Below are 13,544 nucleotides of genomic sequence, written 5' to 3'. Positions count from 1 at the left end.
CGACTACGATGAATAACAAAGCACTTTTTATCTCATAATTTATAAGCAGCTGGCGCTACTCATGATTTCATGATAGAACTGTCTGGGAGACTATTGCATTCTGTCTACCCTCATACGGTGTGGCCAATGTGGACATTTTTCATGGCGTCCAGAGTTAAATTTTTATAATCTGTTCTTCGTACGATTGACTCCAAGGAGATGCTGGCGTATGTCTCTCCTGCTTGTTTTGTCCTGTATGTTTTCTCTAATTACAGGGAGAAGTCTTACGTGATAGCTTTTTATCCAGCTATAGATGGCCTGGAATCTCTGATTGCTTTCACTCTGCCAAGTAAAATGGAGGGGTGAACTGAGGCACGGACCCCAGCCACTAACTGGGTCCCTCTGGACCTCACTTCCATCATCTACAAAGTAACGTTGTTTAACTAAATGAACTTGACAATGACTCTCCTGACTCCTAAAACAAAAAACAAAAAAAACAACCCCTTGATTCTCTTTTAAGATTGGGGTGTAAAAAACACGTAACACGAAATATACCTTCTTATCAAATTGTTGGGGGTACAGTACAGCATCTTGTACAGACTTTGATCTTGGAAGACACTGAATCTCTATACCCATTAAATAGCAACTCCCTATTTCCCCCTTTCCCTGGCAATCATCAGTCTTCTTTCTTCTTGGAAGGCTGTCTACTTTGGATACCTCATATAAATGTGGAGTCACGCAGTATTTGTCTGTGACTGGCTTGTTTCAAGATGTTTGTTTCAAGATAATATGTTCAAGATGCATCCGTGCTGTAGTGTATGACAGGATTTCCTTTCTTTTAGGGCTGAATAATACTTCATTGTATGTATGTGCCACATTTTCTTTACCTTTTCATCTATCGATGGATATTTAGGTTGTTTCCATCTCTTGACTATTGTGAATAATGCTGCAGTCAACATGGGAGTGCAAATACCTCTTCCAGATCCCGATTTCAATTCTTTTGAAAGACTGCAGTTCTTTGAAATATTAAAAGACAATCCCTGTGCGTGTTTAATTATAAATACTAACAGTGTCAAATAAAGGAAGGCAAGCAATTAGACCCTTTTTTTTAAAGTTTAAGTTTATTTATCTTTGAGAGAGAGAGAGAACGAGTCAGGGAGGGGCAGAGAGAGAGAGGGACAGAGAGAGAGAGAGAGAAAGAGAAAGGGAGACACAGAATCTGAAGCAGGCTCCAGACTCTGAGCTGTCAGCACAGAGCCCGACACAGGGCTCGAACTCACGAACTGTGAGATCATGAAATGGGCTGAAGTTGGATGCTCAACTGACTGAGCCACCCAGGCGCCCCACAATTAGTCTTATAGTCTGTAAAATATTAGAGAAAAGTTTGTTTGTGTTTCAATAGAAAGACTATTGGTTTAGAAGGTACCTAACAGCAACTGTGCAGTTAATAGTATTTTGTCAGTATAATTTTATTTTATTTTATTTTATTTTATTTTATTTTATTTTATTTTATTTTATTTTATTTATTTCTTAATGTATGTTTATTTTAGAGAGTATGAGTGGGGGAGGGGCAGAGCGAGAGGGGGCAGAAGATCTGAAGCAGGCTCCACACTGACAGCAGCAAGCCCAATGTGGGGCTTGAACCCGCGAACAGGGAGAGATCATGACGGGAGCTGAAGTCGGATGCTCAACCTACCGAGCCACCCAGGCGCCCCCTGTCGGTATATTTAAAAGAGACTAGTACTTGTTTTGAAATTCCCAGGAGTGTAACGGCTGGATCGTCGTATGTAAGTTTTGTTTTTAAATTTTTTGAGGAACCTTCGTGCAGTGTTTCGTAGTGGCTGCACCATTTTACATTCCACCAATAGTGCATGAGGGTTCCAGTTTTTCCATAGCCTCACCAACACGTGTTTTCTGTTTTATCGATAATGCCCGTCCTAACAGGTGTAAGGTGGTAGCTCATTATGGTTTTGATTTGAATTTCCCTGATGATGTGTGATGTTGAGCATCTTTCCCTCTACCTGTGGCCATTTGTATGTCTTTGGAAAATGTCTGTTCAACAACTTGGCTCAATTTTTAATTGAGTTATTTGGTTGTTTTCTTTTTTTTTTTTTTTTTTTGGTCATTTGGAATGTATTTTGGATATTAACCTCTTATCAGATATGGAGTTTATAAGTATTTTCTGCCATTCTGTAGATTGTTTTTTGTTGTTGTTGTTGTTTAAACTATGTTGATTGTTTCCTCTCCTGCACGGAAGCACTTTGGTTTGAAGTAGGCCCACTTGTCTGTTTTTGCCTCTGTTGCCTGTACTTTAGGTGTCCTATCCAAGAAAACATTGCCAAGACCAATGTTACAAAGTTTTTCCCCTTTGTTTTCTTTTAGGAATTTTATACTTTCAGGGCTTCTGTTTCCGTCTTCCATTCATTTTGAGTTGATTTTTGTGTATGGTGTAAGATAAGGGTCCAGTGTCCTTCTTCATGCATTCTGTTGTCCCCGCACCGTTTATTCTAGAGGCCGTCCTTTCTCCATTGTATTTTCTCGGCTTCTTTGTAATAAATTGGCCACATATGCATGAATTATTTCTGAGCTTTCTCTTCTTTTCCATTGGTCTGTTTGTCCTTGCATCACACTGTTGTGATTACTGTAGCTTTGTAATATGTGTTGAGGTCGGGAAGTGAAAGGCACTCAGTTTTGTTTTTCTTTCTCAAGATTGTTTTGGTTATTCAGGGCCCATTGATTTTTAGGGTTGTTTTTTCTATTGTGCAAAAAATGCCATTGGGATTTTGATAGGGATTGTACTGAATCTGTAGATTGCTTTGGGTAGTACATACATTTTAACAATATTCGTTCTTTCAGTCTATAAACACAAGATGTTTTTCCATTTATTTGTGTCTTCTTTTAACTTAAGCAATGCTTTGCAGTTTTCAGTATATAAGTCTTTCACTTTGTTAGTTGAATTTATTCCTAAGTATTTTATTTTTTTGATGCTATTGTAAATGAGATAGTTTTCTTATTTTTTACATTTATTTAGTTTTGTGAGACAGAGAACAAAGCGCGAGCAGGGGAGGGGCAGAGAGAGAGGGAGACACAGAATCAGAAGCAGGCTTCAGGCTCCGAGCTGTCAGCACAGAGCCTGACGCGGGGCTCGAACCCATGAACTGTGAGATCATGACCTGAGCCAAAGTCGGACGCTTAACTGACTGAGCCACCCAGGTGCCCCAAGATAGTTTTCTTAATTTCCTTCTTGGATTATTTGTTATTACTGTATGAAAACACATCTGATTTTTTTTTAAGTTTATTTATTTATTTTGAGAGAGAGAGAGAGATAACAAGTGGGGAGGGACAGAGAGAGTGAGAGAGAGAGAAGACAAGGCAGGCTCCACACTGTCAGCACAGAACCTGATATGGGGCTTGAACTCATGAACCATGAGATCATGACCTGAGCTGAAGTTAGATGCTTAACCAACTGAGCCACCCAGGTGCCCCTGAGGTTTTTTTTAATGTTCATTTGGTATCTGGCAACTTTCCTGAATTCATTTATTAGTTTTAACTATCTTGTTTTTGGTGGAGTCCTCAGGGTTTTCTGCATGTAATGTCATGTCATCTGCAAACAAAGATAATCTTACTTCTTTCTTTCTGTTTTGGGTGATCTTTCTTTCTTTTTTCTTTTTTTCCCCTGCCTAATGGCTTTGACTAGTACTTTTAGTACTGTTTTGAATAGAAATGGCAAGAGTAGGCACCCTTTCTTTGTTCCTGGTCTTAGAGGAAAAGCTTTTGGTTTTTTATTGTTGACTGTGCTGGTAGCTGTGGACTTTTTAGATAGAGCTTTTATTGTTTTGAGGTAATTTCCTTCCATCCCTAGCTAAGGAATGCTTTTATCATGAAAGTGTGTTGAGTTTTGCCATATTTTTTTTTTTCCTGTCTATTGAGGTGATCATGTAATTTTTTTTTTTTTTTTTTTACCCATCATTCTGTTATGTACTTTGTACCATGATTGATTTTTGTGTATGGAACCATTCCTGCATCCCAGAGATAAATCCCACTTGGTCACCGTATGTGATCTTTTTAAAGGATTCTGTGGAATTCTGTTTGCTAGTATTTTTTTTTTTTTTTGAGGATTTTTGCATCCAGGTTCATAAGGGATATTGGCCTGTAGTTTTCTTCTCTTTGTAGTGTCTTTGGTTTTGGTCTGATAATGATAGGGTCTCATAAAAGGAATTTGGAAGTATTCCCACCTCTTCAATTTTCGGGGAAAAGTTTAAGAAAGATTGGTGTTAATTCTTACTGAAATGTTTGGTGGAAATCACCTGTGAAGCCATCAGCTCTTGGGCTTTTTCTGGGTTTTTGATTACTGATTCAATCTCCTTCTTCATTACCTGTCTGTTCCCATTCTCTATTCATGATTCCATCTTTGTAAGTTGTATGTTTCTATGAATGTATCCATTTCTTCTAGGTTATTCCATTTATTGTTGTATAAGTGTATATAATTGTGTCTTATATCCTTTTTTATTTTTGTGACTCCCATTGTAATGTCTCCTCTTTCATTTCTGATTTTGAGTCTTTTCTCTTTTTTTTCTTACTCTAGATAAAGTGTTGTCAGTTTTACTGATCTTTTAAAATCCCAACTCTTAATTTTGTTTTTTTTCCGACTTCTCTGTTCCTTATTTCATTTATTTCTGCTTTAATCTTTACTATTCTCTTCCTTCTGCTAACTCTGTTTTAGCTTATTCTTTTTCTAGTTCCTTGAGGGATAAAGTTAGTTTGAGATCTCTTTTCTTTTTAATTTACTTAATTAATTTTGGAGGTGCGTGGGAGAACAGGGGAGGGGCAGAGGGAGAAAGACAATCTCAAGCAGGCTCCATGCTGCCGGTAGAGAGCTTGATGTGGGGCTCGAACTCCTGAAACTGTGAGATGATGATCTGAGCCAAAACCACGCATCGGACACTTAACCTACTGAGCCACCCAGGCACCCCTCAAAATATTTTCTAATTTCCTTTTAGATTCCTTCTTTGACTTATTGGTTGTTCCAGAGTGTGGTTTTTAGTTTCCTTGTATTTGTGCATTTCTTTGTTTTCTTACTGTTGTTCACTCACAGTTTCATTCCACTGTGGTCAGAAAAGATAATTGGTATCATTTCAGTCTTCTTAAATTTAAGAGTTACTTTGTGACCTAGTATGTGATCTGTTCTGGAGAATATTCCCCCTTTAGTTCTGTAAATGTTTGCTTCATATATTTGGGCTTACATATATTGCTCTGATGCTGGCTGCTTGTGTATTTATAGTTGTCTATCTTCCTGGTGAATTGACCCTTTTTATTATAATAATGACTTTGTCAGGGGTGCCTGGGTGGCTCAGTCGGTTGGGCGTCCAACTTCAGCTCAGGTCATGATCTTGCGGTCCGTGAGTTCGAGCCCCGCGTCGGGCTCTGGGCTGATGGCTCAGAGCCTGGAGCCTGTTTCCGATTCTGTGTCTCCCTCTCTCTGGTCCATCCCCGCTCACTCTCTGTCTCACTTGCTTTCTCAAAAAAAAATAAACATTAAAAATATTTTATAATAATGTCTTTGTCTTGTGTGATGGTTTCTGACTTAAAGGCTGTGTTGTATCATATAAGTATATGGCTGTCCTTGCTCTCTTTTGCTTACCATTTGCATGGAATATCTTCTTTTATCCTTTCCTTTTTAACCTATGTGTATCCTTAAATGTGACAAGAATCTCTTGTAGTCAGCGTGTATTTGTATCATGGTTTTCATCCTGCCAGCCACTCTGTGTATTGATTACGGAGGTTCATCCAGTTACATTTAAAATAATTACGGGGCGCCTGGGTGGCTTGGTCGTTAAGCGTCTGACTTCGGCTCAGATCATGATCTCACGGTCCGTGAGTTTGAGCCCCGCGTCGGGCTCTGTACTGACAGCTCAGAGCCTGGAGCCTGTTTCGGATTCTGTGACTCCCTCTCTCTCTGCTCCTCCCCTGTTCATGCTCTGTCTCTCTCTGTCTCAAAAACAAATAAACGTTAAAAAAAAAATTAAAGTAATTACAAATAGAGAAGGACTTAATATTGGCGTTTTGTTCATTATTTTCTGTCAGTTTTTTTTTATTTTTTTATTTTTTTAACATTTATCTCTTTTTGAGAAAGAGTGCAAGCAGGGAAGGGGCAGATAGAGAGAGAGACAGAGAGACAGAGACAGAGCATGAGCAAGGGAGGGTCAGAAAGAGAGAGGGAGATACAGAATCGGAAGCCGGCTCCAGGCTCTGAGCTGTCAGCACATAGCCTGGTATGGGGCTTGAACCCATTAACCATGAGATCATGACCTGAGCTAAAGTTGGACACTTAACTGACTGAACCACCTGGGCACTCTATTGTCTGTCAGTCTTAACAGCTTTTTTGCCCTCTTTTCCTCTATTGCTATCTTACTTTGTGTTTCATTGATTTTTTTTTTTTTTGTAGTGAAGTGCTTTGATTCTTTACTCATTATCTTTTGTGTATCTTCCCTAGGTATTTTCTTTGTGGTTACCGTGGGGCTTATAGAAAACACAGCTGTAATGGTGTATATTATAAGCTGGTAACAACATAACTTCATTTGCATACAGAAACTCTACTTTTTTATTTCCCCCACACTTTGTTATTGTTCTCACAAATTACATCTTTTTATATTGTGTATCCATTAACATATTTTTATATAGTTATTTATGCATTTGTCTTTTAACTTCCATACCAGAATTGAAAGTGATTTATGCAGTATCATCATAGTATTATAGTATTGTGTATTCTTCTATTTATTTACCTTTAAAGTGAGCTTTATACGTTCATATGCTTTTGTGTTGCTGTGTAAGGTCCTTTGATTTCATCTTGAAGGACTACCTTTAGAGTTTCTTTAAAGGCAGGTCTGATGGGTGAATTCTCTCAGCTTTTGTTTATTTGAAAACGTTTTTATTTCTCTTTCGTTTTTTTTTTTTTTTTTTTTTTTTAAAACTCAAAAAACATCTTTTTTTCATTTAAAAAAGTATTTAGAACACATAAAACAAGGCAACATTTATTCTTTCTTCTCGTCTTCCGGTGTGGGGTCTGCTGGTGGTTCCTCCACGGTTGCACTGTTGCTCTCTGAGCCAGTGTTACTATCACTGGTCCCTTCCTCAGCCATACTGTCCACCCCCTCTTGCCCGCTCTCCTTGTCCTCAGGAGTAGATGTGCCTTCTTCACCATTCTGTTGGCTCTCCGTCGCTTCTTCAAGGTGTGTCTCCTCTGTCTCCATTGGGACACTCTCGTCATCCTTCTTGTCCTCGGTCTTACTGGCAGCTTGCTCTTCCTCAGGAACCATGCTGCTCTGACTGCGTTCAGCTTGCTCCGCTGCCTCTTTTTCTCTTTCCTCCTGCCTTTTGCGAGCCTGTTCCTCTGCCTGTGCAATTTCAGCGGCAATTTTTTCCATATCCACTTCCACTTTCAAACCACACAACCTTTTAAGTTCATTGTTAAATGAATCTGTGCTTTCCAGGAATTTCCTCTTCTTTTCCTGGTGTCTCTCCTCTATTTGAAGAAGTTCAGCTTCTAGTTTTCGCTGATGAACCATTAAGGACTGGACCTGTCGTTTGAGGACCTGCATTCTAGCTGTTGTGACAACTGACCGAACGTCTGGCACCACACTCTCACTAAGGATTTCACTGATGAGGCGGTGGTTTCTCTGGAAACGGGCGGTGGCTGTATGCTTCATTGAAAAAGCCATCATCATAATCATCTGGATCTTCAGCAGGCTGAATGCTCATGTAAGGTTCTCCTTTCTCCATGCGAGACTGTCTCTGTCGACTTTCTTCCTCTAAAGCAGCTTCTGCACGACTTTTTGCATTTATATAAGCAAGGTATGCGGGGGAATTATGATAGGCCTTCATAGATTCATTGTACTCTATCTTTTCTGCTTCGTATTCGTTTAAATATTCTTGTTTTTCTTCATCAGTGAGATCTCGCCACATGCCACCAATAATCTTGCCAATCTCCCACAACTTTAGGTCGGGGTTGGAAGCTTTTACTTGGTCCCAGACCTTTCTGCTGTACCTCATGTAGGGCATCAGCGGCTTATCTGGTGGCTTTGGGGGTTTTGGAATCGTAATACCAGAGGAGGCCGTGACCCGGCTGTTGGTGCCCGGGTTCCCTCCCAGCCTGTAGTTGTTGTAGGCGAGATGACTGTATGGATTGTATCCCACAAACCCTGGTGTGCTGGGCATTTGTGTTGCAGGAGCTGGGGTGGGAGGTGGGGCATAAGATGGTCTTTTTGACATTTTGGAAGGTTAAGTTCTCAGTTCCTTAAGAATGAATCTGAGACACCGTGGGCAGAAAAAGCGCCCGTAGCTCCGGCCTCGTTTTCCTTTGTCCCGCGCACGCCCCGCCCCGCCCCCTTCTCTTTCGTTTTTCAAGGAAAGTTTTGCTGGACATAGTATTCCTGGTTGTCTGTTTTTTTTTTTTTTTTTTTTTTTTTTTTTTTCTTTGAGCACTTTAAATATATTATCCTGCATCGCCTTATGGCCTATAAGATTTCTGTTGACGAATCTGCTGGTAGTCTTATGGAGCTCCTTAATAATCCCATCATTCTCAATCAATTGTTCATCAGTGACTTGAATTCTGAAAAAGGGAAGCAAAAGCTTAGTATTTTCTAAAACCAGAAGATCTTGAGACTGTGAATTAGAGGACACTTTCCAGCTTATTTTACTTATTTATTTATTTACTTATTTAATTTTATTTTTTTAATTAAAAAAGTTTTTTTTAATGTTTATTTTTGAGAGACAAAGAGAGACAGAGCTGGGGGTGGGTGGTGGTGCGGGGCAGAGAGAGAGAGGGAAACACAGAATCTGAAGCAGGCTCCAGGCTCTGAGCTGTCAGCACAGAGCCTGATGCGGGGCTCAAACTCACAAATGGTGAGATCATGACATGAGCTGAAGTCTGACACTCAACCGGCTGAGCCACCCAGCTGCCCCCAGCTTATTTTAAATTTAAAGTCAGAGCATTCATTGTCTTTTCTGCCTGCAGAGAGTAGAATGATCAAGAACAGAGGGATTGGGGCGCCTGGGTGGCGCAGTCAGTTAAGCGTCCGACTTCAGCCAGGTCACGATCTCGCGGTCCGTGAGTTCGAGCCCCGTGTCAGGCTCTGGGCTGATGGCTCGGAGCCTGGAGCCTGTTTCCGATTCTGTGTCTCCCTCTCTCTCTGCCCCTCCCCCGTTCATGCTCTGTCTCTCTCTGTCCCAAAAATAAATTAAAAACGTTGAAAAAAAAAATTAAAAAAAAAAAAAGAACAGAGGGATCAAGAGCTCATAATTACATCTCAAATCAATCAATACACGTATGTTATTTCATTGGGAAAACAATGGTACATACTTTATGCAAAAAAAAAAAAAATTTTCACACGTCTATATCTGCATCTGTTTTCTTAATGAAATAATACCTATTTTGTTTTTCCCATTTACTTTTGAGGATATAATTTGGGATATAATAGCCTTGGAACTGTTGAAGGCATGAATTTAAGATTATTTACAGTAAAAGTTTCCCACGTAGGTTTTTTTCATTCCTGAACTCAGCAAAACAAAAAAACCAAAAAAAAAAAAACCAAAAAACAAAAAAACCTGTACTCTTTAACATAAATAGAGTACTTTATTTCTTTTCTGACAATATAATTAAACCAGTTGTTTGGAAGCCATACGGCTAAATACACTATTTTATAAAATGTCAGTAAATGTACTGATTGCCTTCCCAGAACTAAGAATCTGTCAAAGTGTCTTGGTAGAAATCTTACCAGAAGGGGTAATTGAGACTTGTGTAATGCAATCTAAGATAACCTTTTGTTTTTAATTAAAATGGGGAATAAGAAGCCAATTCAAAAATTTGTCTCCGTTCATTTGCTCAATATAGGGTGATAGAACTTCTGTTTTAACAGAGTCCCAGCACTTGTTAAAAACATCAATTCTGGCTATGTGCTGTGAGCCTGTGGCCCTTATAATGGGTAGCTCCAAATGCTGCCATGGTATATCATGGTCAAGGTCATTAATGAATTAATGTTCAACTGTTACTTTTTGGTTAGTAGGGTTTGGAGAATTTTTCTTCCTTCTTGAAAGTGAATTAAAGTAGATGTTTTCTTAAGCTTAGGAGAAACAGACTTTCTAAGATTATAGCAGATAGAGGACATGTAACATTCTGGACAACAAAACTGAAATGCACTGGAAGGAAAATAATTCGTTTTGGTACTAAAGTGTGCCATCGATAGGCTCATAGTTTTATTGAGATATAATTCACATGCTTTGTGTTATATATGCTATGTAATTCATGCAAAGTGTACAATTCAGTGATTTTTAGTATATTCACAGAGTTGTGCAAACATAATTACAAATACTTTGAGAACAGTTTCATCATCCCCCAAAGAAACCTTGTACCCATTAGCAATCACTCCCCATTTCCCTCTACAACTTTCCAATCTCATGCAATTACTTTCTGTCTCTATAGATTTGCCTGTTCTAGATATGTCATATAAATGGAATCATTTACTATGTGGTCTCTTATGATTGGCTTCTTTCACTTGACGTGATGTTTTCAAAGTTCATCCCTATTGGTTCCTTTCCCTTTTTATGGGTGAATAATATTCCCATTGTAGGGCTATACTACATTTTTTTTTAAATAGAGCACAAGCAGGGAAGAGAGGCAGAGGGGGAGAAAGAGAATGTTAAGCAGACTTCATGCTCAGCATGGATCCTAACATGGGGCTCGCTCCTGGGACCCTGGGATCATGACCTGAGCTGAAGTCAAGAGTCAGATGCTCAACCAGCACCATCCAGATGCCCCTAGGCTACATTTTATTTATCCATTCATCAGTTTATGGACCCTTGGGTTGTTTCCACTGTTTGGCTGTTGTGAATTATGTTTCTCTGAACATTCCTGTACAGGTTTTTTGTGTGGATATGTTTTCATTTCTCTTGGGTAGATCGATACCTAGAAGTAGAATATGTCATGGCTAATTATGGTTGAGTATCCCTGTCTTTCTTTCTTGCCATTTGCTTATCTTCTTTGGATCCTTTGCTCTTTTAGAGTTGGGTTATTTGTCCCTTTATTATAGAATTAGAAGAATTCTTTATATATTCTGAATACAGATATCTTATTCGATGGATGTTTTGTAAAAAAAAAAAAAAAAAAAAAATTCCCCCATTCTGTGATTTTTTTTTTTTTCCCCCTCTGTGGTGCCCTTTGAAGGACAGATATTTTTAAGCTGGTGAAATGTATTTTTTTTTCTTTTGTTGCACTCGCTTTTGGTGTCCCATCTAAAAAGGCTTTGCCTAACCCAAGGTCACAAAGATTTACTACTATATTTTCTTCAAGAGTTTGGTAGTGTTAGCACTGACACTTAGGTCTGAAATTTACTTTGAGTTAATTTTTATGTGTTGTGTAAGGAAAGGGCCCAGATTCATTCTTTTGTATGTGGCTATCCAGTTGTTGAAATCCAGTGTCATTTTTCAAAGAAACTCTTCTTTCTCCATTGTAGGTTTTTTGGAATATTTATCAAAAATCAACTGGATGTGAATGTAAGGATTTATTCTTGGACTCAGAGTTCTGTTTCATTGATCTATATTTCTTGTTGTTGTAACAGTGCCACACGCTTTGGATTACTGTGGCTTTGTAGTAAGCTTTGAAATTGTGAAGTTTGAGTCCTCAAACTTGATTCTTTTTCTTTTAAAAAAAATTTTTTTTTTAACGTTTATTTATTTTTGAGACAGAGAGAGACACAGCATGAACAGGGGAGGGGCAGAGAGAGAGGGAGACACAGAACTGGAAGCAGGCTCCAGGCTCTGAGCCATCAGCCCAGAGCCTGACGCGGGGCTCGAACTCGCGGACCGCAAGATCGTGACCTGGCTGAAGTCGGACGCTTAACCGACTGAGCCACCCAGGCGCCCCAAACTTGATTCTTTTTCAAGATTGTTTGGCTATTGGGGATCCCTTGCTTTTCCCCATGAATTTTAGGATCCACTTTTCAATTTTGGCAAAGAAGTCAGCTATGTTTTTGATGGGGATTATGTGGAATCTGCAGACCTATTTGGAAAATATTACCATCTTAACAATATCACGTCTTTTCATCGACAAATGAATTGTTCTTCTTATTTTATCGTGGGGATTGAAATGGAGACCTGCAGGGAAGTTTTTGCCATTAACCCTCCCTTACCGTACAACTAATTTTACTTATTTCCTATTGGAATAACATATTTCATTCTACAGTTATTTTTCATGTATATATCCTAAGTGTCCGCTTCTCATTAGAACTGTACACTTCTTTGGGGCAGGATATATTTTAACTACTTTTGTATTGCTGAGAGGTAATGTCATACTTGTTTAAGAAAAACATTTTTTTTTTTTTTAATTTTTTTTTTCAACATTTTTAATTTATTTTTGGGACAGAGAGAGACAGAGCATGAACGGGGGAGGGGCAGAGAGAGAGGGAGACACAGAATCGGAAACAGGCTCCAGGCTCCGAGCCATCAGCCCAGAGCCTGACGCGGGGCTCGAACTCACGGACCGCGAGATCGTGACCTGGCTGAAGTCGGACGCTTAACCGACTGCGCCACCCAGGCGCCCCAAGAAAAACATTTTTGATTGGTATTTGGTGGCTAATTACGAAAGAAATAGAGCATTAGCGGTACTGTGAAATTGCATTAACGAAAAATGGCTAGCTAACGTTAAGTCTTGAAATTTATATATATTCCCATTATTCTTTTGAAGAAAACCTCAATAATGATTGCTTTGGAGATTGATTTATTTTAGAAAGCATAACAAATATGTTCTTTAAATTCATTTTAGGTACCAAATCTGATTCCAGTTTTGATGTTCAAATTGGGAAGACCACTGGAACCTGTATTATATAATGATATCTTGTATACTTTGCCTACACTTGGTGTTCACAAGGTTTGTATTTAACCAATTTACTTGGGGGCAAAAAGAGAGTGAGGCATGAGGGGCGTCTGGGTGGCTCAGTCGGTTAAGCATCCAACTCTTGATTTTGGTTCAGGTCGTGATCTCAGTTTTGTGACTTCAAGCCCCACGTTGGGCTCTGTGCTGACAGCGTGGAGCCTGCTTGGGATTCTCCCTCTCTCTCTCTCTGCCCCTCCCCTGCTTGCATTCTCTCTGTCTTTCTCAAAAGTAAATAATAAATTTAAAAAGAGAAAGTGAGGCATGAATACTACATTGAAGTTTGTTTGGTATCGTGAAATTTTGAGCTCTTAATTTTGCCATGACCACTATTTTCCTTGTTGGGCCCAAAGTATTTATTATAGTATTTAAGAATGAATTCTTTGGGGGCGCCTGGGTGGCTCAGTCAGTTGAGCGCCCGACTTCGGCTCAGGCCATGATCTCGCAGTTCGTGAGTTCGAGCCCCGTGTCGGGGTCTGTGCTGATGGCTTGGAGCCTGGAGCCTGCTTCGGATTCTGTGTCTCCCTCTCTCTGCCCCTTCCCCGCTCGTGCTCTGTCTTTCTCTCTCAAAGATGAATAAACATTAAAAAAAAAAAAATTAAAGAATGAATTCTTTGAAATCATTTCATAGCCAAGTTTTCCC

At 39.3% G+C, this 13,544-nt stretch overlaps 2 protein-coding genes across 6 annotated transcripts in view; one reads left to right on the top strand and one right to left on the bottom strand.

The window, feature by feature from the left end:
• Nucleotides 1-13,544, top strand: part of FOCAD (focadhesin) — a 325,702-nt gene that overhangs the window by 143,259 nt on the left and 168,899 nt on the right. For all 5 annotated transcript variants that reach the window (XM_058695228.1, XM_058695227.1, XM_058695229.1 and 2 more), the window contains one exon: nt 12,794-12,898. In XM_058695228.1, coding sequence (XP_058551211.1) covers nt 12,794-12,898 — 105 coding nt within the window. The remainder of the gene's footprint in view (nt 1-12,793; nt 12,899-13,544) is intronic.
• On the bottom strand, nt 6,951-8,357 carry LOC131491839 (SWI/SNF-related matrix-associated actin-dependent regulator of chromatin subfamily E member 1-like). Its single transcript, XM_058695233.1, is given in 2 exon segments — nt 6,951-7,691; nt 7,693-8,357. Coding segments are annotated over 2 exon segments (1,236 nt in total). The 5' UTR covers nt 8,248-8,357; the 3' UTR covers nt 6,951-7,010.

The sequence above is a fragment of the Neofelis nebulosa genome, chromosome 12 (assembly GCF_028018385.1).
Source record: "Neofelis nebulosa isolate mNeoNeb1 chromosome 12, mNeoNeb1.pri, whole genome shotgun sequence".
NCBI lineage: Eukaryota > Metazoa > Chordata > Mammalia > Carnivora > Felidae > Neofelis > Neofelis nebulosa.
This window is presented reverse-complemented; position numbering and strand designations above follow the sequence as displayed.